Source organism: Octopus bimaculoides, chromosome 5, assembly GCF_046866305.1.
Source record: "Octopus bimaculoides isolate indiv1 chromosome 5, ASM4686630v1, whole genome shotgun sequence".
NCBI lineage: Eukaryota > Metazoa > Mollusca > Cephalopoda > Octopoda > Octopodidae > Octopus > Octopus bimaculoides.
In genome coordinates this window covers 106,968,859-106,995,923 of record NC_142932.1, presented here as the reverse complement: position 1 = coordinate 106,995,923, position 27,065 = coordinate 106,968,859, and the positions used below count along the sequence as shown (strand labels likewise).

Below are 27,065 nucleotides of genomic sequence, written 5' to 3'. Positions count from 1 at the left end.
CTCACATATACAAGTACACACTAGCCAAAAGGGAAACCATATCTCCTGATTGCAAACCACTGTGAAGGATATCTTCTCATACACTCCCTTCTTTCTTATCAACAAAGAATAACTGGACATAAACCAATAAGTTGAACGAAAGTACTTTATGGTATATTGCTTAAAGTAGTTAAGATGAACTTAGCCATTTTGATTATTATACAATCAATGAAAATAAGTATCATACAATTTACTGAAATCAATTAAAAATCCTTGAGTATGATACCCCAGTGTTGTAACTGCAGTACAAAGATGGAAATTACTGAATGAATAAAAAAAGATATACATACACCCAAGAGAAGTACAGTTTTCTTTCGGGGGGCGGTGTACAGAAGAGTGAATTAAAATATTAAAATAATTCAGAAAAATTAGTCAGAAGTAATGTAGGTATCATTTCTTAACTTATTTATAAATAGGTGTAAAATGTCTGTGAAATTTCCGAAGGAAATAAAATACTGCTTAACTCTTTATGTCTTTGTTGAGCAGTAATTTCATTCCCTTGGGAAAATTCCAAGACCTTTTATACTTGTATATAAATAAACTAAGAAAACAATAATCTCATCATTTCTGACCAATCTTCTTTAATGTGTGTGTGTGTGTGTGTGTGTAAGTCAAGCTAACAGTTCCCCATGAAAATAATAATGGTGTACTGCACTGACTTGGAAGAATGGCTGGCATGAACACCACCAAATGCCTGGATGTTGTTTGGAAGGTGGTATATCATCTAATCATCTAATGGTTGCAGTGGAATACCAGGAAGTAGTTTGAGGCAATGATAATTGCTGCTGTTTGTGAATCATCATAAAACAAATTCCATTATGAAAGGTAAGCAGGCCACAGTTGAAAAATCAAGTCACTGGATTTGGCTAAAAAGAGATGATGGGATGTGGCTAGGAAAAAAATTGGGTCAAAGTTGATAACCAGTTGATCGATCAAGTAGGTCCTCACATCATACAGTGGAGCCAGTGCACAATAAATCCACCAAAATAGTATGCTTTCTCCCCTGGTGATCCTTTCAGCCCCTAGTGCCCAGTACAAGGAGATTTTTAACTGGGAACACTTGCATCTACAAGTTGTTTGCAAATAAACTATGTGTGTGTATACACACACACATACACACACACACACACACACACACACACACACACACACACACACACATGTATATATATATATATATATATATATATATATATATATATATATATATATATATATATATACACATGTACATGCGTATATTTATATATGTGTGTGTCTGTATTATTGTGAATGTGAACATAATTTGCTTGTGTGTGTAAATGTTTGTCGTTGTTGTTCATGAGGATGTTGAAAAGTTGAGGGTTTTGTCTGGGTGGAAAGAGAGAAAATCAACACCAATTTTTCATATTAAACATTAATTAAGGTTCTAGTCATAACATGTTTCAGTTTCCTATAATAAATTGCTAGGTGAGACTTGTTATCAGGCCTGTCTTAGTTAGAGATAACATTAGCTATTTATATTACAACCTGATTCTTTCATCTGAAACCATGGGCACACAAGCATGTAAACACACACACACACACACACACACACACATTTACACATGCACACACACATGCGCGCACACACACACACATATTTACACATTTACACATGCACACACACACACACACACACATTACATTATATTATATACACAGTTTCTTTAAGTAATTTATCATTTTAAACATTTTCAATGTCTTGATAAACTTATGAGACACATGGTGTGTGTGCGCGCGCGCGCACGATGGTATTTTGTGTGCTTTGTATTTTCTTGAGGTTTGTAAGTCTACTCTTCCAGGATTCCCAGTTCCCAAATTCCCAGCCTACAAATTTTTAGGTTTCCCTATTGCCTTTCATGTTTCTTGTTTTTTTTTTGCATATGTTTCATCTCATCTCAATGTTTGCTGAACACAAGTACAGCACCAAATATATGTTTGTTTTAATAATTTACAGAAACCTAATGCTAAGAAAAAATCTGTTTCAAAAGACAAAAGAACTGATTGCAGAAGCAAGACTACCAATGATGAAGCTGAATCAGAAAAAAGTCCGATGCCAGAAGTACAAGACGATAGGAAAACAGATGAGAAAGGAAATGAATTAAGACGTTCTCGGGAGAATACTAAAATACATGGGAATACTGAACTACAAGAGGATACTAAAGCACAAGACAAAACTGAAGTACAAGAGAATACTAATATACAAGTGGAAACTGAAGTACGAGATTCTGAAGTACAAGAAGACACTGAAGAAGAAGAAGATAATACTAGAGAACAAGATAATACTGAAGAAGAGGATAATGCTGAGTAAACTAAAGAGGTTGTTCGGAAAAATAATGATTAATAAAAATGTTTAATAATTTCCCTCAAAATCCTCTGGTTAAATATATGTGACCTATAAAAATATTATTAAATTCTTTGACGCATTTTGTTTAATAAATAAAAATTTTATTTCAATAATGAATTTCTAAATTTCTTAGTAAACACACACACACACACACACCTTTTACACCTGTATATAGATATATGAATGAAGTGTTTAATGTTTGAAAATGAAGTGAAGTAAGTGCAATAATAACGTTCACACTCACTGATGGTCGCTCTCAGTAACTGCCTTTAGCTTACGGAGTTCTTGTTTTCATAAATATCGAAAAGCAGCCAGAAGGATAGACATATTGTTGAAAACATGATTTCGTTGGAGGTTTGTTATCTCCATTCCAGCCCCTGGTGGCTTAGAAGAGGTTAGAAGGGTCAAGTGGCAAAGACATTATTCTGCTTAGCAAATGCATCTGGGAAATGTATAACTGCTGTCATTTACAGAAAAACTCTCCTTTCACTGTGAGAAAAGCACTGTTGAAGTGTTAAGTGAAATTTGACAATCGAGGATCGAATCCACGCTATGCCTGCATGAAGCCACTACAAATACGTTGTGGAATAAAAAAAATTATCTACTGTCATGGAAAAAGGGTAACTGTAAAAATGCAGAATTATCGGAGTAAAGGGCATTCAAAAAAGTATGTATGTATAGAAATGCATGAATGAAGTCTTTAAGGTTTAAGATTCAAATCAAGGAAGTGCAATAATAATGTCTAGCAGTTCAAAGCAGTAGCGAAATGCAGAATTAGGTCGGCTGATAGTGAGAATCAAATATTAATCGCTTCGCTAAAAACTGCAGGGGGCATGGATTATTTCCCTTGGGTTTAAATAAAATATTAGTAATATGTAGTAGATAGAAGGATCCATTAGAGGGGCATTATTATCGATTTTTTTTCAACGAACTAAATATATCACGAGGTTTCCAGACATGAGTTCAACTCACCTGTCAAATAAAGTATAAAAATGATATTGTTTGCAAAAATAAGAAATTGGGCAAAAAAAAAAAAAAAGATCAATATTCAAAGTAATCGAACATAAACAATGAAACCTGTAAAATATTTCTGAATTCAATGGCTTAATCATTTTCATGAGAATGTATGAACTGTAAATAAGCAATAAATATTATGACTTGTAAAATAAGTATAAGTGATAAGTCCCAACTGAATGTGGTGTGGAAGTTTGGTTTCATTTTTTAAGGATTTTAAGCATTCAAAGTACGAGTTCATTGTATTGGGACACACTTATTTAATACGTTCTGGAATCAAAAATTTATGCAGTGTTATCGAAAAATTGTAACTGGAAAAATGTAGAAGTATCAGAGTTATGGGCATTATGTATCAAGAAAGTGCAATAATAAAGTCTAGCAGTTCAAAATTGTGAGTAGTGAAATGCAGAATTAGGTCCGCTAATCGTGAAAATCAAATATTGATCGCTTTGCTAAAAACTAACAACTGTAGGTGCAGGTGCTACGGGTTATTTCCCTTGAGTGTTTAAAAAAATATTGTGCAGGTGCTATGGGTTATTTCCATCGGGTGTTTAAAAAAAAAAATTAGTTATATAAGGTAGATATAAAGGTCCCTTCCAGGGGCCGTATTATCGATTTTTTCAACAATCTAAGCATGTCACAAGGTTTCCATCTTGTGTCAAGTTTCATCAAAGTCAGGAAAACGATGTAGGAGGAGTTAGCTAACAACGCCACAAACAAACACCGATTTTCCACATATGTAGTAGATGTAAACAAGAGATAAATCACACCATTGATAAGACACTTGACCACAAATCACTTCCATAGTACTATCCCTGCTTATAGCAACGGCGTGTACCATTTGCTGCACACACTTGTAGCCACACATACCATTGAGGAATCTTTATGTGGTTGTTCAACCAACTAAAATCAAGGAGCTGTATCTCCCTTAACCCTTTAGCATTCAGTTTATTCTATCAAATGTAACGCTTACTTGTTCACATTCTTTTGTATTCTTCGTACATTATTTCATAGCTTCAAGATTTCAACGATGTGGTTGTTTATTTTTCGAATGACATTTTAGGGGAGGTGCGAGAGGCCTGATCTGACCGCTCTGAACATAAAACAGATAGACTATTTGGGCTGGATATGACTGGTTTAAATGATAAAGGGTTAACTAAGTCTCTGCCATCTTGAAAACAAAGGGTGTATTAAACAGTATGGCTTGAAGAGGCAAAAAGATGGGATGGTCACTGTTGGAATGACTTTGATTTTATGTTTTCTTGATCAGAGTTGGCCCCAGAAACATGCGCGCGCGCGCACTCACACACACACACACACACACGTGTACAGAAATATATACACACAGATGGAGGGAGAGAGAAAAAGAGAGACGTTCTCATTTATTAGTTGAAAATTTTCCCTTCCTTCATACTGCCTGGCTTTTTGTCAGTTACGATGACAAGCATTCCAGTTGATTTGATCAACAGAACAGTCTGCTTGAGAAATTAATGCACAAGTAGGTGAGCACTCAACAGACATGCGTACCCTTAACATAGTTCTTAGGGAGATTTAGTGAGACACAGAATGTGACAAGGTTGATCCTTTTGAAGTACAGATACAACTCATTTTTGCCAGCTGAGTGGACTGGAGCAACGTGAAATAAAGTGTCTTGCTCAAGGATGCAATATGCCACCAAGAATCAATGTCATGACCTTACAATCATGAACCAGATATCCTAACCACTAAGCCATGATACACATAAAGAGAAATACACACATAAAAGAGAGAGAAGATAGACATTAACATGACGGAAACATTAAAACAATTCGGCATTCGAGTACTATTTTTTCCACCTTGTTTCACATTTATGAGCTTACTCTGGTATATATATATATATATATATATATATATATATATATATATATATATATATATATATATATATATATATATATATATATATATATATATATGTAGTTGGCTATGAACTCTTAGAGGTCATAGGCCAACAGGTAACCCCATAAACCGGCTTCACCAGGAAAGAATATATATCGATCAGTACATATATCATCAGACTAAAATTGTCAGAGTCATATAACCTCTCTACCTTTAAGGGAAGAAAACGTCATGGCCAGTAAATTTTGTAAACAAAATTTCAAAATTCCCGTAACGAAACAAACAGGTACAGTTTGGGGGGGGGGGGGGGGAAGTAGAGTTATCCCCCTTACATCGGTTCCAGATGCGTCAACAGTCACTACTTTCGAAACTAGTCTTCCTAGTCTGCAAATGGAGAGTTCTAAATTGGCAACAGGTATTTCCTCTGAAAGTGTTTAGTCAATGCCCCTATCAGAGGAAATTCCTGTTAAAAACATGGAATTCTTTATCTGCGGACTAGGAAATTGCTGACGAAGTTCTTGTCATCGTTGGGGGCTCACCTTATCGAGGCATCAACTGACACCCGTGCGGGTGCTTGGCTGTTCCATCGCTTTAGCCTCACCGTCGCTCATGCTAGTGCCACGAGCGTGTTGATTTGCTTCAGCAGGTTCCGTTGAGCCTTGTGGTGTGCGACCAACTGAGGTACCAATTGTGGTTGAATTGATGTATTTTTTCTTTCTTTGTTCTTCTTTTTCCTATTTTTTTTACCTCCTGATTTTGTATTTGTATTTTCAACGTGGTTTTGCATTATATATCTATTATATGCATAGGTATTATATTCCAATTAATCAATATAGATAATTTTTTTGGGGGAAAAAAAAGTAATAAAAGTAATTTCTCTATGAATCTCCACAATACCATATTTGGGATCGATTTTAAAAGTAGTCGTTGTTGACATACACGGGAACAGATGTAAGGGGAATAACTCCACCTCACCCAAATCTGTACCAGTAGGTTTTGTTACCGGGAATTTGTAACAATCAACCATAACAATCAACCTTCGAACACACACACACACACACACACACACACACACACACACACATACACACACAGAGTTTTATTTAAATAAGAAGGAAGGCTCTTAGACATCGCCAGGAACGTGAAGGGGATCTCACAACAGCCAAAGCTTAGCTTTTCTTGCAAGTGTGAAGAAGAAAATAATCTGTTATTGAATTTAATTTATTACAAGAATTCTCAACACTGGAACTTTTCTTTAACAGATACTGTATCGATATTGACCAATACAGTCAATATTTACAGGAATATAAATCCTGTGTTAACTTAAATAAATTCTATTTTGAGAAAATAATGGAGAATAAATACTTATTTAAGGGAAATGAGAATTTGTTTCAAATATGATTAGCACCTGGAAATTGAAAACATATAAACATATACTAAAAGATAGAAGATATTTTTGAATAGAAAATAATTTTCTTTTTGCAAAATCCAGTTAAAAGCTTTCATAATATTTGTTATTATTACTTGAAGCTGGCTCAATAACATATTTTTAAACTGGCTTAACATGTGACATGTTTGATGGCAGTGTACAAAAGAATCTAAAGTCATGATAACAAATTATGACTTTTATTAGATAAAAAAACCATCAAACTATCAAATAAAATTATAGACTGAACTTTATTTTAGTTTGTATCATTGTTGTCTTAGATTTTTCTGTACTTGAAGGTAATGTGTCTTAAGGCATGGACACACTAGGCAGTTGCCCAGGATCCCCACAAATCTAGGGGCCCAATGCTAATCTTTTCATGTTTTTGTTGTGTATATAGGAGACCTCACTGCATTACTTTGTCCAGAGGCCTATAATTATGGTAAACTAGCCCTTATTAAACTATTACAACATAGAACCTACTTCATTTTTTTTAGACTTAGATAAGTTGGCCTTTTGCATAGTGATGTTTGGAGTCTAATAAGCAACCATATTATATACTAAAATATTGAAAACTATGTGTAACATTTTCTTCATTGCTTCATATCTAAACAACATCAGGCATAAACTTCATTTGTTAATTTATGAGAATGTCAAATGAGATGAATATCTGCAGACATCAAGGCTTGTAGATGTTTACTTCAAGACCTTAAGATGGCATAGTAATAGACATTTTCTTATGCAAAGAAGCATATAATTGGTAAAAAATGTACTGAAATATTTCCATGCAATAAAATACATACTTTTATTTGTCACATGCTTAAAATAATGCATTAAACACTTTAGTTTTTCTAGGAAACAATGATTAACATTTTGATATAAACTGAAATATAAAGAATATATCTAGATTTATTTGAGTGAGATTGTTGTCAGTGCCGATGGACTGGCCCCTATGCAGGTGACACATAAAATACACCATTTCGAGCGAGGCCGTTGATCGTTACCAATGTCGCCTCCCTGGCACGTGAAAAGACATTTGAGCGAGATCGTTGCCAGTACCGATGGACTCGCTCCTGTGCAGGTGGTACGTAAAATACACCATTTCGAGCGTGGCCGTTGCCAGTACCACCTGACTGGCCCTCGTGCCGGTGGCACGTAAAAGCACCCACTACACTCTCTGAGTGGTTGGCGTTAGGAAGGTCATCCAGCTGTAGAAACTCTGCCAAATCAGATTGGAGCCTGGTGTCGCCTCCTGGTTCACCAGTCCTCAGTCAAATCGTCCAACCCATGCTAGCATGGAAAGCGGACGTTAAACGACGATGATGATGATGATGACATCAACACAAGAATGAAAGAGAGAAAGAACGAGGAGGAGCAGGACAGAAAACAACAAGAAAGAAAGAAAGGGATAGAGGTACCAGTAGAAAAATACAAACATGTTATGCTTACCTAGTGAAATTAATGCTAGGGTAGTTTGAGTATTCCATGTTCTGTTTCATTGTGTTGCGTCTTGGGAATGTACAGAAAAATGCATTGGCCAACAAACAAGCAATTTGTTCTTGACTGAAGCTGATACTCCTATTTTTACCTTTTTTCAGCAATGGAATTGGCTGAAAAATGTAACAGAAGGCGGGAGATAAAATACGTGACATGAATTTTATCATCAGAAAAATATTCAAAAATATCAGTTTTAGGTGGGTAGTGAAACAAAATTTTACAAAAACGTTTCAGGGCGCGCGCGCACGCACACACACACACACACACGCGTATATGTATATACAGTAATGTTTATCGCCACTTAAATATGGCTGTATTTAACTCCAGGAGGAGTCTCCTCTAGCTGGTTATCGATGGAATCTGCACCTGATATATATTGCAATTTCAGAAAAATTATCAAAATTTTCCCACTAAAAAGAAAAAAAAAAAAAAAAAGATTTAGAAAAGACTTTTAAAAAATGTAAGCTATACAAAAAAGAGTGAACCAATTGTCAATCAATCTCGTGGTCCCAGAAAATAAAATGAGAAAATGTAATACAGTAATCCCTCGTCTATCGTGAGTGTTACCTTCCCAAAACCCCTGCAATAGGTGAAAATCCGCGAAGTAGAAACAGTACTGTACTGTACGTTTTTTAAAATTATTTTTATAATTTGTATATATGTATTTTATTATGAATGCAAAATAATACCACAGAGGAATTGACGTAAGCTTAAATAATAAACTGCGATAGGTGAACCGCAATATGACGAGGGAAGGGAGGAGGTACTGTATAATTTTAAAGGGAAAGTACTCCGATGTTGTAGTTATTTCCCTTGAACATAGTATTTGGCATGTGTGAATTTATATAGAGGAGGTATGAAAAAGATAATTTATTTCATAAAATCGTGGAGTGTATTGCAAACTTTTGTTCTTGAGTTTTTAAACTAATAAATGTCTGTTTTAAGCAATGTTTTGATTGTTATTTCTATTAACTCCCGTTGGTTTGCTCGTAGCTTTTGAATATTTAACTTGCTTTCGAATCTTCTAATGTTTTTCACTGTTTACTGTAGCTAGTTTAATGTTTAGACATGCCGGTGCCCCCCCCCCCTCGCCTCCTTTCTCACTTATGTGATAGATGAGGGAAGAGGCAGCGCTGTTTTCTGGTTGGCTGAAAATTCTGAAAATTATCAAACTTTGAACACCTGTAACATTTTCACAAAAATTTTCTGAAATAAATGAATAACAAATTTGGATTCAGCGTCAAAAATTACACGTATATGATATATGAAAAAAGTTTTTTAAAGATTTCGACATGCAGTGACGACAACCACAAAAATCCTCACATTATCTCAAGAATCAAATGTTTCAGAAAAATATTCAATTTCACCATACGATTTTCAAAAACCATGGAATTTCCACGTGTACTGTTAGTTGTAGTGGCGCGAAATTATAGCCGCCATTGAGGAAGTACTATTCTGCGCATGCGCAGGGAACTTCACCACCGGAAGCCCCTCGAGTGCGCATGCGTAGTAAAACTGGTACTTAAACAGTGAGTTTCATTTTCTCAGTGAGTTGAGGACAGACCTTCTACGTGACAACTCCTCGCTCCTCAACGAAGCACTCTTCACCTCGATGCCTTCAATGGTGATAGCTACTTGCATCTCTGGCAGGCATCAAGGAAGCCCTTAACCTTCCAATACCAAATTACAACTTAATCAGCGGCTGTTAAGCTGAATGACAGGAATTGTGAAACCAAGCATCATCAAAAAAAAAACAAACTTATTTTTATTATGCTGTTAAATTGTTCTAATGTCTCTTCATATATAATGCTGTTGAAAGGTGATAGAGAGAGACTAAAGTCTCTATGACAACTATTCTCCATTTACATAGTAAATATGAATATGCAAATTACTATATTACTTCTTACATAAATTAATTCTATCTACAAATCCATTAATGAGGAAGATTATTCTCATTAGCTAAAGATTTTACAAAACAAGCGAGTTTAAATCAAAATTGTAATTACTTGAGAAATGAGATTTTGGCCTAAAATTTTAAATGTTATCGGAGGATTTATTTTTATCTTGTACTTGTTTCAATCATTGGACTGCAGCCATGCTGGCGCAATATTTTCTACATTGTATCAACTGCATCAATTGTTCTCAATAATAAATGCTTTTGAATTATGATCTTCATTCTAGATATTTCTTTATCGTTTGGATAAGTATTCATCTTCAATGAGGCATGCTGAAGCAGGAAAAATCTTCATCCTAATTACAGTTATATCAAACAATGACTTGAAGTATTTAAGATTTCACGTTAGATTAGTAACCTATTGGGCTTTATTTCATCTTTATTTTATTTTTTGTACTAATTATTTTTGAATGACTGTGATAATATTAGTACAGCACTGGGATCTTGTTCAAAACGGGGGCACCAGAATTTTCTTAACGAAACACTTTGAAACTTGGGACACTGGTAGAATGTGTCATATAAAACATCTTTTTCTCTTAGTCTTCTTGACAAAAAAACGTACATCGCAAGTTATTTCATGTTAAAGTTGTCGTATTTCTGTAATTTCAACCAATCACTGACGTCTATTCAGCTGAATAGAGTTACTGCTGACCGGTCATAAAAATGTTATTCCCTGTGACATATTTCAACCGGTTTAATCGTAATTTATACGCATATATTGTTTATATAATAAATTACGCTGTGCGTATCTATGTGTGTAACAATTTTAGAGTTCGGATTCTAGAGTTAGGGTTAGAGTTAGGGTTAACAGTCTAGTTAATCCGAAATGTCAGAACTAACGGGGATTAATACGATATACACCGTTACAGCGCTAACTGTTTTCAACTGAATAGACGTCAGTGATTAGTAGAAATTATCGAAATAAGACAATTTTTTACATGAAATAAATTCGAATACAAAAATTTTTTTCTGTTCTATAACACAAAATAGATAAGTATACGAAGTTTGAAAGTCTTTCGGTACCAAAAACACTACATAAAACATAAATGAAAACTGGTGCCCCCGTTTTGAACAAGATCCCAGCACTGGACTTATCTGTTCTTCAGAAATCCTGTCCTGTATTGTGCAATATATTGAGTAAACAGAGATTGTTTTCAAAATTGCTTAATTTGCGTACGATGTGTTAAAAATAGTTTTGTTCCTTAATGGTTTGATACAGATTAAACGTACTCTACTTTAATTCGTATCTGTATCTGTTAAATAAAATCATGCTCATTACTTCATTTGAATTTCATCCTCTAAACGTTACGGTGTGTACATGACGCTGTATGATATATTTTAAGAATTTTAAGTGAATTAATAAATATCACAAGGAGATGTATTAATTTGAATCTGTTAATTTAGTTCTTTACTTTTCATTGTTTATCTTATACCTTTAAGTATACGTTTAGGTTGTCTTCAGAAAACCAGGCCACTTTTGGTCCCAAGCTTACCGGTAGTGTACCACCGGTGTTATCCACAAGGCACTTAAGGATACATCACACAAAGTTTTTAACTGTTCTCCCGGTAGAATATATTTTCAAATCCAGTGAAAATTAAATATTTTTGTCTGTAAAGTGATATGAAACATCGGTCAGTCAGTTAGTCGGTCAAAAATCATAACAACGTGGACTTTACCCGTGAACTTAAACAGCTTTCTGCAAAATGTCATCTAACTGCCATTTTATAAGTATAATGAATATTTTTTTTTTTTTGCAAAAGTAAAACAAAGACCATGGAGTTATACCCCTAGACAGAAGTGAGGAGCAGGAGAGGTCAGCCCTAGGTGACACTTTTATTAGGGTAGCATTTGTAGGTCTGCTTTATAAGCATGTGTATAGGCTTGGGGCCGGGAAGGAAAGCAGCAAAGTCAAGGAGAGCTCCAGACGACATAAAAAATTTAGCTGCACCAAAGGACAAATAGGTAAATTGGAAGTTCATGCCCTATCAAATAATTTTAGCACTCTAGGGTTGACCATTCATGTGTACAAGTCTATACAGTTCTAGGTAAGAATTTATTGATTTTTGTTTGTAGAAGACTAGTAGTTTCAAAGACATATAAGTCTTGGATCTTTTTTAAAACGGAGGCCACATTTTTCATTAATGTTTTACGTAGTGTTTTTGGTACCGAAAGACTTTCAAACTTCGTATACTTATCTATTTTGTGTTATAGAACAGAAAAATATTTTTGTATTCGAATTTATTTCATGTAAAAAATTGTCTTATTTCGATAATTTCAACCAATCACTGACAAGTATTCAGTTGTTTATATTTACTCCTTTGGCTGATTAAGCCATAGCTTCATTTTATTTGCTTTTTTCATTTTAAATTTGGTTTTTTCATTTTCTTTTTTTTTCTTCGTTTTATTTGCTTTTTTCTTTTTAAATTTGCTGTTTTACCCTACCCTAACCCTAACCCTAACCCTACCACCGATAGAATTGTTTCAGAATCGTTTGTTTATGTAGTCGGCACTTAATGTATATCGGCTGAATGGACGTCAGTGATTGGTTGAAATTACAGAAATACGACAACTTTAACATGGAATAACTTAGGGATTTCTTTTTTTTTAAAGAAGACTAAGAGAAAAAGATGTTTTATATGACACATTCTACCAGTGTTCCAAGTTTCAAAGTGTTTCGTTAATGAAAAATGTGGCCCCCGTTTTAAAAAAGATCCTAAGTCTTCCTCTTTGATGTCACCCATGTTGTGCAAGAAAAAGGCCGCAGTATTAAAGCCGTTATTACTTGGTACCTGTGTTATCGTACGTGTTAGCCGGAGCAAATACCGTGAGTCATTCTGTCAGATGTTCTTACGCTTCCACCAACCCACCATCTTGGATTAATATTTTTTTTTATTGACTCCTAAAAGATGAAAAGAAAAGTTGACTTCGGTGGGAGTTGAACGCAGAGAGTCGCAACAAATACCACGAGGCATTCTATCCAACATTCTAATGGTTCTGACAGTTTGCCGCTTTAATTTTTGCAGTAGAATTTAGGTAATTCTAACTGGAATTCTTTCACAGAGAACGTATTGCCACCCTTGAAAAGTGTATCAGGATATGACTTCTACTTTCATCAACCAGCCAACAAACAGAGAGACAGACAAACGAACAAGCAAACCAACCAATCAACCATCTAACCAACCAATCAGCTTGTTAATAAAAGGATACAATCGTATCTGGGTTTCTTATAACCAGAATAATCGGGCGTTTGTCTTTGGCACCAATTCTTTGTGATACTTTATGAAATCTGATCCTTTTTGTTATGATCATTTTGTCTTTGGTCTTTGTTCAAAAATAGACGAGATTTTACGAACAAATACGTATAAAATAAACGAAAGCTTTACGAAGGTCAATAATTATAAGAAAATTCTATACTTTTATGGCTTGTGTTCTTTTGCGAGAAATAAATTTATTTATTTGAATAAATAAAATGCTGGATATGTGTGTGTATGCACGCACGCACACACACACACACACACACACGATGTTCCCAAACATTTTCAGACTGTCGTCACCTTGGCACCCAGGCCATATTTCTAGTGCATCCTTGAATTTTTTTTTTCTACTCTAGGCACAAGGCCCGAAATTTTTTGGGGAGGGGACCAGTCGATTCGATCGGCCCTAGTATGCAACTAGTACTTAATTTATCGACCCCGAAAGGATGAAAGGCAGAATTTGTCGACCTCGGCGGAATTTGAACTCAGAACATAAAGACAGACGAAATACCGCTAAGCATTTTCCGTGTTTATTACTGAATTCTTTCATTAGTATTATAATGTATGTCACTCGTTAGTTATATCATTTCCTTCTTTTAGAAATACTGTAGTTATTGTTGCTCCTTTCAATTCCCCGGCACAATCGATCTTTAGTCAGTCCGTAATCTTCTGCTGAAATAATGTAACTTTTAGAGACAATGAGTCAGTCAGTAAAGTAAATCTGATAAATCTGTTTATTCAGTGACATAGCTAGAGTGTGTGCCGCCCGGGCATCCCTTGAGTTCCCCCTCCCCCACCCTGATCTACCAAGCTTATACAGGCTTATACAACTGACCCAAAGTGCTAGTTCCATACAAGCGTCACCCATAGAGGACCGTTTCACTCATCACACCTAGCTTACGCTACTGCGTGTATTGTTTCAACTTTTATTGCAAGCTATTACAGAGGCAGTGAGCTGGTTGAATCGTTAGCGAGTCAGACTAATTTCTTAGTGGCATTTCTGCCGGCAATTTACGTTCTGAGTTCAAATTCTGCTAAGGTCGACTTTGCTTCTCATTTTTTCGGGGTCGATATAAATACCAAAACTAGCTAAACACTGGGGCGATGGAATCGATTCAATCCCTCCCTCAAAATTGCTGGCCTTCTGCCAAAATTTGAAACCATTTTAAAGTATCATGTCTTCTGCCATGTCCGAGATTAATTAGTTCTTGTTTTCCATTATCAGACATTTTCCTAACAATTTTCGGATCTCTCCAGTTTCGCTCACAGATTTTTTAATTACTTTTTTTAATTAAACAGTTTGAAACTTCGTATACTGGTGTAATTTCTCACGTTGAACACGGTTTACTTTCAACATTTTTGAAAAAATTTCGTAATTTAGAAGTTATTTCGTGTTAAATTTGTCATATTTGGGTAATTTTAACCAATCAACGACGTGTAGAACGCTATTGTCGTATGCGATAGTAATCGAAGAGCGACAACTTCCGGGTCATCTCTACTAAATGTCACCACTCTGTTCTATTTTTGTTTACTGCCTGTGTTGCATATTATACGCATTTTAAAAAATTTTTCGATCGCCTCTTTGTACGAGTGATGAAAATGCAAATGTACAAAGAGGCGATCGAAAAGAAAAAAAAAAACAACCAAAAGCGGGCAACATGCAACACAGGCAACAAACAAAAATAAAATAGAACAGAGTGGTGACATTTAGTAGATATGACCCGGAATTTGTTGCTCTTCGATGACTGAATACACGTCGTTGATTGATTAAAATTACCCAAATACGACAACTGTAAAGCAAGTAACAATATGCTTAACATAGGGGTTAAAGACATGAAAATGTTTTGTTAGAAATAAAGATATATCTATCTATCTATCTATCTATCTATCTATCTATCTATCTATCTATCTATCTATCTATCTGTGCGCGCGCGCGTGTGTGCGTGTGTGTGTGTGTGTGTGTGTGTGAAGGACTAGAACACTTGAAGTTTAAAAAAGGGAAAGTAGAATATCGTGTTGATAAAAATGGTAATACTCATTTGATTTTAGGAAAATTATTTGAAGTTGATGATTTAAAAGCAAACGATCATATTATTCGTGAAGTCAATCCAACAGTCGTTAGAACACAGCCAGGTTTAACAAACTGTATTGTTCTTAATTCAGCTTATGCAACTGTGCCAAAGAATAAAATTTCAAATATTTTATAAACAGCAGCGTTTCTTTTTATTAATCCTGAAAATTAAAATTATCAAGGCAAGTTTCTGTGAAAGGCGTTGTGTCACAGCTTCCTAGTTTTCTCACAACTCCTAAAAAGCTTTGCGTCTTGTGGCTAGGTGGTTATATTCACGTGATGTCGTGTGTAAATGATATAAGAATACCAAGCAATATTTAACAGTAACTTTTATTTCACCGTACAAGTAATATTTAAGTTGGCTATGAAGTCAGAAATTTCATAATCAAGTCAACACAATTGAATGAATGATTCTTTTGCATTCATTAAGTTGGTTACAAAAGCTCTGTACTGAAGCTTGTTAAGACAGGAGAAAATATACACAGTAGATTCCTTTTGGCCAACTAAATTGTCATATCCAAGCTGAGCTGAAAGTTGTGAAGACGACTTTTACAAAGGTGAGAGAGTGTGTGTAGTAGGTACGCAGATTAATATGCACTCAGAAAACTGACGCTAAATCTAACTTTTATATAGTGGTACCTTGACTTACGAGTGTCCCAACAAATGAGTTTTTCGAGATACGAGCCGACTTTTTGCTTTGAGTTACGAGCTACTCTGATTGGTTGGTATTGGCGAAATTTGTGTCTTACTCTGTCGCGCCAATATGCAGCGTATAATCAATCGGAGCCCCTAAATAAGATCACGTGAGACAGCCTGTTCTTAACTCAGTTTGAACCTACTGTTCATTATAAAAACCCAGCTACTCCTCGTCTCGAAGTCTTTGGTTCAAGACCTTTTAAGGTCTAGCCACTGGCCACACAAGACACAACCAGTTCCAGCCACAAAGCCAGACAGCAACACCCGTCCAACAGCATTACGGAAATCTCTTTCTTCGTCGCCAACATCATCTTAATGTCGTCAACAACATCTCTACGTACACAGCTCAACTAACAATTGGCACAGGTTCTAACATAGCATTGTTCGTGAATTATTTCACCATGGTCAATAACAAATATACAACCTGCGAGAACTCCAGTACAAGTAACCCAAGCAGTAACATTATAGCCACAACTTTGTACGACACGTATCGCAACTCCGGCTCTGCATCATCGCCACAACTTCTTGGTGCAGTATTTCAACCACCGTGTACAATTGACTACGAATTGGTATTTCTCATTCTTGTGTCTATGAACATTCGTCTAACTTCTCATTACAGTAACTTCTCTTTCATTGTTATTCTTATATGTAGCACACGCATACATCTATGCCTATACACGCATACACTTTGTTCTCATGACGGCCTGTCTATTATTCTGTATACATGACGCACACACAGATACACAAGGTAACCTATCAATGAAACTCTCTCAAACATTCTACCCGGTTGTGTCTTTCTCTTTTCTTCACTGGCACGTATATGTATTATTCCAGCCTTCTGAACGGAGTCGTTATTAGATGGTTTCACCACACTTCACTACGACCATCTACAAAAATTGTGACCCGACGTAGAACACGCACCACAATTTCATCTATAATGGTGACTCCGACGTCGAACAGGCATCACGGTCCACAATCTATACATCCTTTGGGGCTTTGATAAAATAAATACCAGTTGAGTACTGGGTCGATTTTATTGACCCTCTCTTCCCCACAATTTCAGACCTTTTGCCTCTCGTATAAATGATCATTAGAATATATATTAGAGAAGAACAAGTTAATTACGTCTGTTTTCTTTCAACATTGTTTACAACTTAAGGCGGCGAGCTGGCAGAATCGGTAGCACACCGAGTGAAATGCTTAACATTGTTTCGTCTGTCTTTACGTTCTCAGTTCAAATTCCGGCGAGGTCGACTTTGCCTTTCATCCTTTCGGATTCGATAAATTAAGTACTGTAGTGAAACCACCTCTCTCACGGTTATATATTAACAAATACGAACGTAGCAGGAAACAACTCTTTCCCGCCTTGCTGTGTCATCACCTGACTGACTTTTATTTTCGCGGCATTTGCCTCCAGTCCGTTCGCCCCAGGACGCAAACCGACCAACCGTAGCCACTAATAAGGTCACGTGAGAGAGTGTTTTTCTAATGCTCTCTGGAGCCTCCTTGCACCTATAAATAGCCTAAATTATCCGCGCCAATTCGTCGCGGCCACAGATCTGGTCGTTGACCACACGCGTAACACAGTCAGCCAGTTCCAGCGACGACATCAACAGCATCGTTCAACTACGTACTACCAGCATCGTCGCCAACGTCAACATGATTTTTCCATGTACACAAGCAACCGCAGCTTCTCTTCTCAACCCTGTTTGTGTGAATTGTTCACCACGAAATTAACAACCAGAACTCAACCTGCAAAGAACATCTGTATCGAGAACCCGGCCCGGCATCGAAGCCTCAACTACTTAGCTCTGCCTCAACCATAACCTCTTATGTACAGACTCTCTAACTACTGTGTACCTTAACAGAACTGGTATATTCTTATCTGTGTTACTGACTCTTTTCTATCCTCTGTATCTCTTACATTCACATACATATATTTGTACACATACACTATTTTGTTTACACGGCGGCCTGTCTTATATTGTGTTTTATTATGTTGCATTCGCACACACACAGACATACAGTTTAATGCTCTAATAAATCTTACTGTTATTCATCTTTATCGGTTGCGTTCCTATCTTTTATCTTACTGGCACTCCTTCGCATTTCACATGCAAATTCTTTATGTTATAGTATTTTAGTAGAAAGTGGGTTATACATCTTTAGATTGTATACCTGACTTTCTACTATAAAATTGAAGAAATTGACGGAACGCTGAACTCCAGACTAAACAACTCAAACAACATTTATTTAGGTGGTAAAACATACATATCTTTAGTTATACATCTTTAGAGTTGAGAATAACGAGCTGTCGAGTATAAGACCGAAAGATGTAGAGACAGCTTTAAACACACGTCCTTGCTCAATCGCTGGCCAGCGAGAAGAGAATGAATTGAGCGGGAAACGCTTGCTTTATTAATTCTACGCATGCGTAAGACTACACATGCGCAGGCGTTACTACAGTATTATAACATATCATAATATATTTTGTGTCGACCGTGCGATGCGTTAAAAAAGGAGCCTGTTTTCCATTAGTCACCATTTCTCCTTTGGTTCGCACGGTCGTTCTTACAGTACCATTTGCATACTGGGGTCGATTTAATCGACTGGCCCCCTTCCCCAAAATTTCGGGCCTCGTGCCTAGAGTAGAAAAGAACATTGTTTACAACTTATCGCATTATTGTTCCGTGTAGTTTTATTACCTCCACCTTAGCGATGGCGGAAATATTGTTTTCAGTCGAGTTTGTTTGTTTGTTTGTCCGTGGACAAGATATCTCGTGAACCACAGGATGGATTCGGATGAAACTTTCAGAGATGTTTGGCCTCGTAAGTGGCACGAACTGATTAGATTTTGGGATCGATCCAGTACCGGACAAGGATTCTGGATTATTTTTCCTATTTTTTTTCCTTAATTTTTGAAATCGATCCGGTTAATTTTTAGTATTCTCGTTTGGGAGAGAAGTCGAGTTTATTTCAGATATTCCCATTTAAAAATATCATCTCTGGCTAATCGTTGAGAGGACGTTGATTTTGCTCCGGGCGGCACTTTTGGGTGTGTTGTAGGCAATATGTGTTTTTTTTGTGGGGTCCGGAGGCGGCAAACGGAAGGACCGCTCCGGGAGGCACACACTCTAGCTACGCTAGTGTATGTATGTATGTATGTATGTATGTATGTATGTAGTTAACCACATTATAGAGAGAGAAGAAGAAGAAGAAGAAATCGATTCCAGTATTTAACTTGTACCTTGCTTATAGACCACTGAAGACAGGAAAATTAAAGCTGTCCTCGGTGGGATTTGAACTCAGAGCAGAAACAGCTACACTTTGGTTTTACTACCCAATCATAAGTTAAAGCGTTTGTGTTGACCTTTTGAAGTTAAGTCAAAAGCATTTTCAAAACTAGAAGATTTGTATCTAATACGAATCGTTACCCTGAGTAAAACAACAAGCCTATCACTAGCTGCATACTTAGTGTAACTCCAGCTGACAGACAGAAATATTTCCTTCTGTCTTGTGTTCCGAGAACATATTTAACATTCAGATTGTAATGACATAAATAAAACTCCTTATAAACAAATGAAAATTTTCACCAGGAATGGTTTCTAGTTGTTGACATACAGTAAACTATCAATCAGAACCATATAAATACACTCCCCTACCAACACAACAAAAGAGACGTCATTTTGTGCTTTCTTTCTCGCTTTTTTTTTTGTCGTTCAAGAGTCTCTGCGCAATTTCATCTTTCTGTGTCAACATAAAATTTTTCAATTTCATAAATTTTGCCGTTGCTTTAAATTTTTTTGTTTTTATTTTGGGTGTGTTTTATTCTCTTAAGTGCTCTTACTTACTGTATAATAATCCTAAATAGTTTTGCTGCTCCAATCATGAGTTCTTTTCTAGTTCAGGTTAGTGATATGATGTTAGTTTACAAAGCAGATTTACATTGTGACATGTTCAGAACGATTTTATTTTCTTCCAGTTACACATACAAACTTTTCCTTTATTCCACATTTTCTCGTAGCAACATTGTCGTTCAAAAAGTTTGCAAATAAATGAACTACCAACTTGAAACAGCATTAAATTTCATTGTTTTTATGGAAAGCGGATAAAATATTTGCATCTGTTTAAAAACTGATTAATGTGAGGGTTAAACCGTCGCGATTAGACAATAGACGATCTTCACTAGCTTCATCAACCAGGTTATTGATAGTGTTATCTAACTCCGGCGTAGAGACGCAATGGCCCAGTGGTTAGGGCAGCGGACTCGCGGTCATAGGATCGCGGTTTCGATTCCCAGACCGGGCGTTGGGAGTGTTTATTGAGCGAAAACACCTAATGCTCCACGAGGCTCCGGCAGGGGATGGTGGCGAACCCTGCTGTACTCTTTCACCACAACTTTCTCTCACTCTTACTTCCTGTTTGTGTTGTGCCTGTAATTCAAAGGGTCAGCCTTGTCACACTGTGTCACGCTGAATATCCCCGAGAACTATATTAAGGGTACACGTGTCTGTGGAGTGCTCAGCCACTTGCACGTTAATTTCACAAGCAGGCTGTTCCGTTGATTGGATCAACTGGAACTGCATGATCTTTTTCAAGTTATGCCAAAAGGAGCTTGTCATCAAATTCAATTGGACGTCCTGTTCGGGCCTCATCTACAAGGCTGAAATAACTTCTGAATTTTACAAAGCATCTGCAAGTTCTTTCATTCAGGTACTCTTTTCCATGAGCCGAGTGAATATTCCAAGTCACCTCAGCTGCAGAATTCCTTTTTTTAAACTCATAAAGCATTATGTGCCTCAAATGCTTCTTAGACACTTTCATGTTTGAAGAGATATAATTAGTGAAATTTCAATTAGATTATCCTGCAAAATAAAATTTAATTAGTTTAAATATGTCCAAATACATATAAGTATTACTTAATGCCATTAGACATTCTAAAATACCATTAAAGCGTTTATAAATTGAAAATATAGAAATCCGGTCATTACTTGTGAGACGACCTGATAAATAAAAAGAATAATTCTGTGAATGACATTTCAGTCTAAATAACTATTGAGATGGAATGGTATTCCAGCGTAGGTTGTAAGTTCTCTTAAGATGGTATTTCACAGCCGACAAATAATTATCGCAGGATGAGTGAATAGGTTCAAAGTAGACAATAACAATGGCAAATTTAATGGAGTAAAGTATCTATTTTTTTAATTTTGTAGCGGAGTGATTTCAACTATATCCAAATGAAATTCTAAGAGGTAGAGTTGCTATGTCGTATGATAAATACTTTAAGATATTTAAGAACAGAAAAACGAATAACGATGACTTCCTGCAGATTCGACGTGAATGTACTAATCGCTAGGAACACAGGAACACAGCTTCTTTATGATGAATATGTGTGCATAAAACACTTGATTCATTAGCACAAGCGAGTCCCTTTCGCTGATGAATCGAGTGTATTGTGAACACACATTCGTATATTATGAAGACTCGGATGGGGAAAAATGCAAACAAAACTACATATACAGACACTCACATACATACTAAATAAACTTTATCAAAACTGTGAGCAATGAAGAAAAATAATTATGTAAAATTACGCATACACACAAACACGAAACAGACACATATGTATATGTATATATATAAATGTACGTACATATGTATGTATGTATGTATGTATGTATAGATGCTATATGGAGAACTTGTGAATGTAAGGAGACTCCGGCAGAAACCAAGGCTGCGATTTAAGGATTGTGTCAAGTCCTCATTAAAGGCCTGTGATATGCAGGACACTGACTGGGAGAACAATGCCTGTCATCGCCACGGATGGAGGAGGCAGGTTAAAGAGGGGATCGACACTTTTGAGAGAGCACGTATCCAGCATGAAGAACTTAAGCGAGCTGCGCGAAAGCGCACGGTTCGTATAGTGAATGGGGGAAGCTTGGTCTGCAATGTTTGCAGTCGTGTATGCTTGTCAAGAGCAGGGCTCATCAGCCACAAACGGAGCTGCAAATGCAAAATATAAGTTAGTCCTAGAGCGCACAATGTTCCTGAAGGTCGGCAATGGTCTTCCTCGGTCACGAGTGGACGGCCATCATCATGTATGTATGTATGTATGTATGTCTCCCTGCAAGATTAAGCCCATAAGCACATTTTCAGTTCGGGATGAGAACAGAACGAGATTTTGCCTGCATTTATCGTATTTAATTGTATATAAGCTGTACTACTTTATACTTGGTTTTAACTGGGGAGTGATTTATACACGGGGCAAAGTTTATGAAAGGAAAGAGACATTGTACCAAGATTTAGCACAAAATCGGAGGGGTGAATTACACACAAGTAAATACTCGTGTAACATATATGAGTAACTATGGTATACTTGAAACTGTTCGCTGACGAAGTCTCTAAAAACACAAGAAAGAATAAATATGTCTTAATCCCCAATACCAAACTGTAAAATAAAAATATAGTGCATATTTATAAATTCATAAAATTAAGGATTCGTTAGTTTTCTCAGCACAGAGCCTTTTGCACAGAATCTTGTACACTTACAATTAGCCCCTGGTACTAAAAAAGGGTAACCCACCTCTGTTCCACCGTCGTTCGATTTGTTTGAAATAACAGCCCTCACATCACACCCTATTATTCTAGATATACAAGGGATATATTGGGCTATGTCATTCTAGATGTAGAAAATGACAGGATGGTCGCGACTGGAATGCCTCTTATTGTAGGTCTTCTTGATATGAGCTAATTTGGACAACTCAATAGCAACAACTTGATCACCAAACAGTCAAGATATGAAAATAAAGTGTACTACAAAATAGCTTCGCTTTGACCAGGATTTTTCTTTAAAATAATTTAATCGCAGTCTGTTATGTAACAATCATAGCCTCAATGCTTTATGTAACCTGATATGTCACGCTAACTAAAAACTCCAAGGTTAAAGCAGTCGTCATTTACAAGGCGGGTAGAAACAGTGAGAAGAAAATATAAATATAAAAGACATTGTTTTGATAAAATCATTTGCTTTAGTATGCAGTTCTTGTAGTCGGGAATGCTTAAATTAAACAGGAACTGCAGAGCGGTTAAAGAGATTTGCTAACAGTCGGAGATCGGTTATATATGTAATTTAAAACAACACCAATAGTTCGATATCTTTTGATAAAATCATTTCTAATTCTAGCTCAAGGCCAACAATTTTGAGGGAAGGGAAAGTCAATTACATCGACCCAGTGCTCAACTGGTATTTATTTTATCCATTACGAAAAGATGAAAGCAAAGTCGACTTTGGTTGCACTCGAACTCAGAACGTAAAGAACCCGAAGAAATGCCGTCAAACGCTTTGTGCGGTGCAGTAACGATAAAATGCCTAACGGCAATAGTTTAAAATGATATCTGGACGCGGAGAGTTATTTAAATCGGTCATTAACATTGAGAGATTCAACTATAGGTTTGTAGTGGATCTTACAGGCATGAAGTGGATTCGATCTACCATTGCCAAATTTCAAATAATAGTTCAACAGAACTTTTCTCACGGTGGAACAATGGGTTTTTTCTGTGACAGCAGTTTTACATTTGCCAGATTGCCTTAGCTAGGCCGAAATAATGTCTTCACCACTTCACCCTTCTAACCTCTTCTATTCCACCAAAAGAAATGCCGTTAAACGCTTTGTGCGGTGCAGTAACGATAAAATGCCTAACGGCAATAGTTTAATGTAATGTCGCGCAGAATCTATTTGAATCGGTCATTAACAATGATGGATTCAACCACTAGCGTAGCGGCGATAGGGGTGGTCAGCACCAGGCGGAACTTTTAAAGGGGCACCACTTTTGGGTCTGCTGTAGGCAATATATGTTTTTAGTGGGGTCCGCGGGGAGGCAAACGGAAGGGCTGCCCCGGGCGGCACACACTCTAGCTACGCTAGTGGATTTAACTATAGGTTCCTTCACTGCTGAGAAACCTCGCTGATACAGTAATAATTACGTGCGTTGGCATAACCGATTTACAGAGATAACAATTAATATTATTCATGAGTAACATTTAAGTATATATAAGAAGGATTAACAAGAAGTGAATGAAATGAAAGTTAGAGTCCATAAAACGTTATCTGCAACCAGAAATTTGAGGGGAGTAGACAATAGCATGGACCTATAGGTCTCGACTAGCACGATGCCTGTTGAGCCAACAGACGAAATAAAGGAGACCTAGATGTGGTCGCAGCCAAAGCTTTGAAAAGTATTTTTTCCCAAATTTCGATCTTTTAAAAATCACGCCATTGAGTTCATTTTCTGTTACTTTAGTCGTTTTCTCCTTCATTTCGAGTTTGCCATAGCCATTTTATGTAATTTACTTTTTGTCAATTCGTAAAATTATATTTTTTACTATAGTTTAAACATTTTGAAAAATATCTCAATTTCTTACCTTTTATACTTTTTCAGTATTATCTCAATAACAATTATTATTTGGCTATAAAACGTGTTAGCGGCAAAGAAAAAAAGTAAAGACAAAAGTGTGAAATGAGGACGCATGAGTTACAATACAGTTGATTAACTGAACCTGGAAAACTACTGAACAAGCAGAAGTGAAAGCTAAAAAATATTGCAGCTAAACTTGAAATCGAAAACAAAAATATTTTAAAGTTTTATCCAAATGTAAAAGTATAACTTCGTTAATTTCAATTTCAAACACCTATGAAAAACTTTATATGGAACTTCTTACATTTATCCCCTATAAAATATGGTGAATGTTAGGTTGTAGCACTCGTATATGATGGAGATATGACCTGGTTTTTAAAATCTAAGGATGCTCAACTACCTTCATCTCATGTTTTTCCAGTTATAAATGAGATGACTTTTAGGAACGCAGAAATACGAACTCATCTGGATGTGGGAAAGGGTGACTAGAAACTTGCCTGGTAACAGTTGAATAGTCAGTCAGCTCAAAAGTATGGAGAGATAAATGATGTGAGGTATTTAATGGAAATTTATCCTCGTTAGAAACAGATTAAAAATCTGTGCCCATGAAACTCTGAAAATCCAAAAACCTTCGGCTCTTGATATCCGGAAACTCCCATTCCCAACAATCGCATCTTCTACAAAGCTAGGCAACCAAACCTCCCTTTTTTAAACTGCACAAAATTTTATTTATCTCCTTCAGACTTAACATAAACCATTATATACGATCTCGCACATGGGAGGGTCTACGGGAAGAAGAAAAATAACCTTTTCAGATTTAACGAAATTGCCAATATGTCGCCCAAAGGACATTTACTCTTACTTTTAGTCTTTTCCCTTCATTTTCCACCTGAACTCACCCAAAAACCATTTTATAAAATATAAGTTTCAACATTAGCTGCAATATTTTAAAGTTCTTACTTCTTTTTGTCCTGTACTTTTCCAGGTTCAATTAATTATATTACCATTTTTGTGCTCGCATTTTCCCTGATAGCATAATAATTGACAAATATAGTTCTGAACCAGATTTTATATTTATATAAACGTTTTTCTATTGAATACAGAATCAAGACAAAGATTTACTACGGTGGGGATAAAGGATGATCCTGTGATAGATTAGTCGAAATTATCTGGTATAAATTAAAAATCTTTTAACTAAAATGTTTATCATATCCATCTCATGTCAAAGGCCGCCAGAGGTTGCAGACTTTACTACGTGACGGGTAGTAGTATTGAATGTCAAATTTTGTTGCGCAAGAATGCTGACATTTTCAGGCGTAGTTTCAATTTTCACATGAGAAATTATTTGTCACAAAATCTTTGCTTACGCAGTAGGGTGGGCTGGGGTGGGAACATACCCCATACCCGTAGAGGAATCCCTGTTTCAAATATATTTTAAATCAATGAACCCGTCTGCTTGCCTGTACACACACACACACACACACACACACACACACACTCACACGCACAAGACACCACCACACATTTTATCTACAGAATCTATCATAAGCCACTAAGGGAGTCCTTGCGTCTTTACTCGACATGCTAGAAACTATGGTTAAGTCCCTTCAAAGTGCACCCCTGCCGCCAAAAAAAAAAAAAAGAAAGAAAGACGGGATGGTAATTGCGCTGGAATGACCCTCATTCATTTAACCCTAACTTTCATTGTTTAGTCAGTGCTCACCAGGTTTCAGCGCTGGATTAACCACGAAGCAAATAAGCATGTTAGGGAAGGAGGTACCACAGAAATGATAAATTGTTCACAGAACGAAAGAAATTACTTCAAACTTGCCAAAATGATATTCAGGAAGTCTTATCTGTATCAAGTATAGAAGCAGATGTGTTATGTAAGATTAATTTTGAGGATTTGAGCAAAGACTTTGCAATAAAAAGAAGTCGGAGAAAACTTTTCAAATATGAATAAAGTGGAAATATACAAAAAGAAACATTATTTTTCATCTTACAGTCAGTTTTGTTTCATTTTGAAACGAAAAAATATTTTATGGTTTATTATTGTTTATATTTTGAATTACATATATAATATATGGGTGCACCAAAATCATTTAAGTGCTTTAAGGCCTCTATGGGTCTTAATCATGCACGTCATTATGGGAGTGTACTGGACGACACTAGCCCTTCCCCCACCAATTATTCAATGGTGCGACCTCAGATTTACAGTGATACACTTATTTTGATACTCCACTTTAGCGTTATAACAAATTAGTGCCCACCCAGAATATTCTGAAGCACCCCTAGGCATCGAAATCTGGCGACAGGCCTAGTCTTAATCCAGCCCTGCCGAAGCTAAAGTATGATATATACCTATCGAACCTTTTAGGAGCCTTTATGAAGTGACTTGACTTGCCAGAAATAACTGCTAAATTTACCTGAAATCACATTCAACCGTCTTAAA

The 27,065-nt window shown here is 36.3% G+C and overlaps 2 protein-coding genes and 1 long non-coding RNA gene across 3 annotated transcripts in view; all 3 read left to right on the top strand.

Moving 5' to 3' along the window:
* The window catches only part of LOC106876822 (sperm axonemal maintenance protein CFAP97D1), a 35,926-nt gene extending 33,406 nt beyond the window's left edge, over nucleotides 1–2,520 (top strand). The window contains exon 5 of the mRNA XM_014925537.3: nucleotides 2,018–2,520. Within this exon, the coding sequence (XP_014781023.1) occupies nucleotides 2,018–2,371 (354 nt within the window). The 3' untranslated portion in view covers nucleotides 2,372–2,520. The remainder of the gene's footprint in view (nucleotides 1–2,017) is intronic.
* LOC106874327 (uncharacterized) overlaps nucleotides 1–27,065 on the top strand; it is a 217,444-nt gene that overhangs the window by 74,330 nt on the left and 116,049 nt on the right. The gene's annotated exons all lie outside the window — the stretch shown is intronic.
* Nucleotides 21,850–25,469, top strand: LOC149135672 (uncharacterized). Its single transcript, XR_016242010.1, has 2 exons — nucleotides 21,850–24,434; nucleotides 24,638–25,469. It is a non-coding gene; the product is annotated as an uncharacterized LOC149135672 (long non-coding RNA).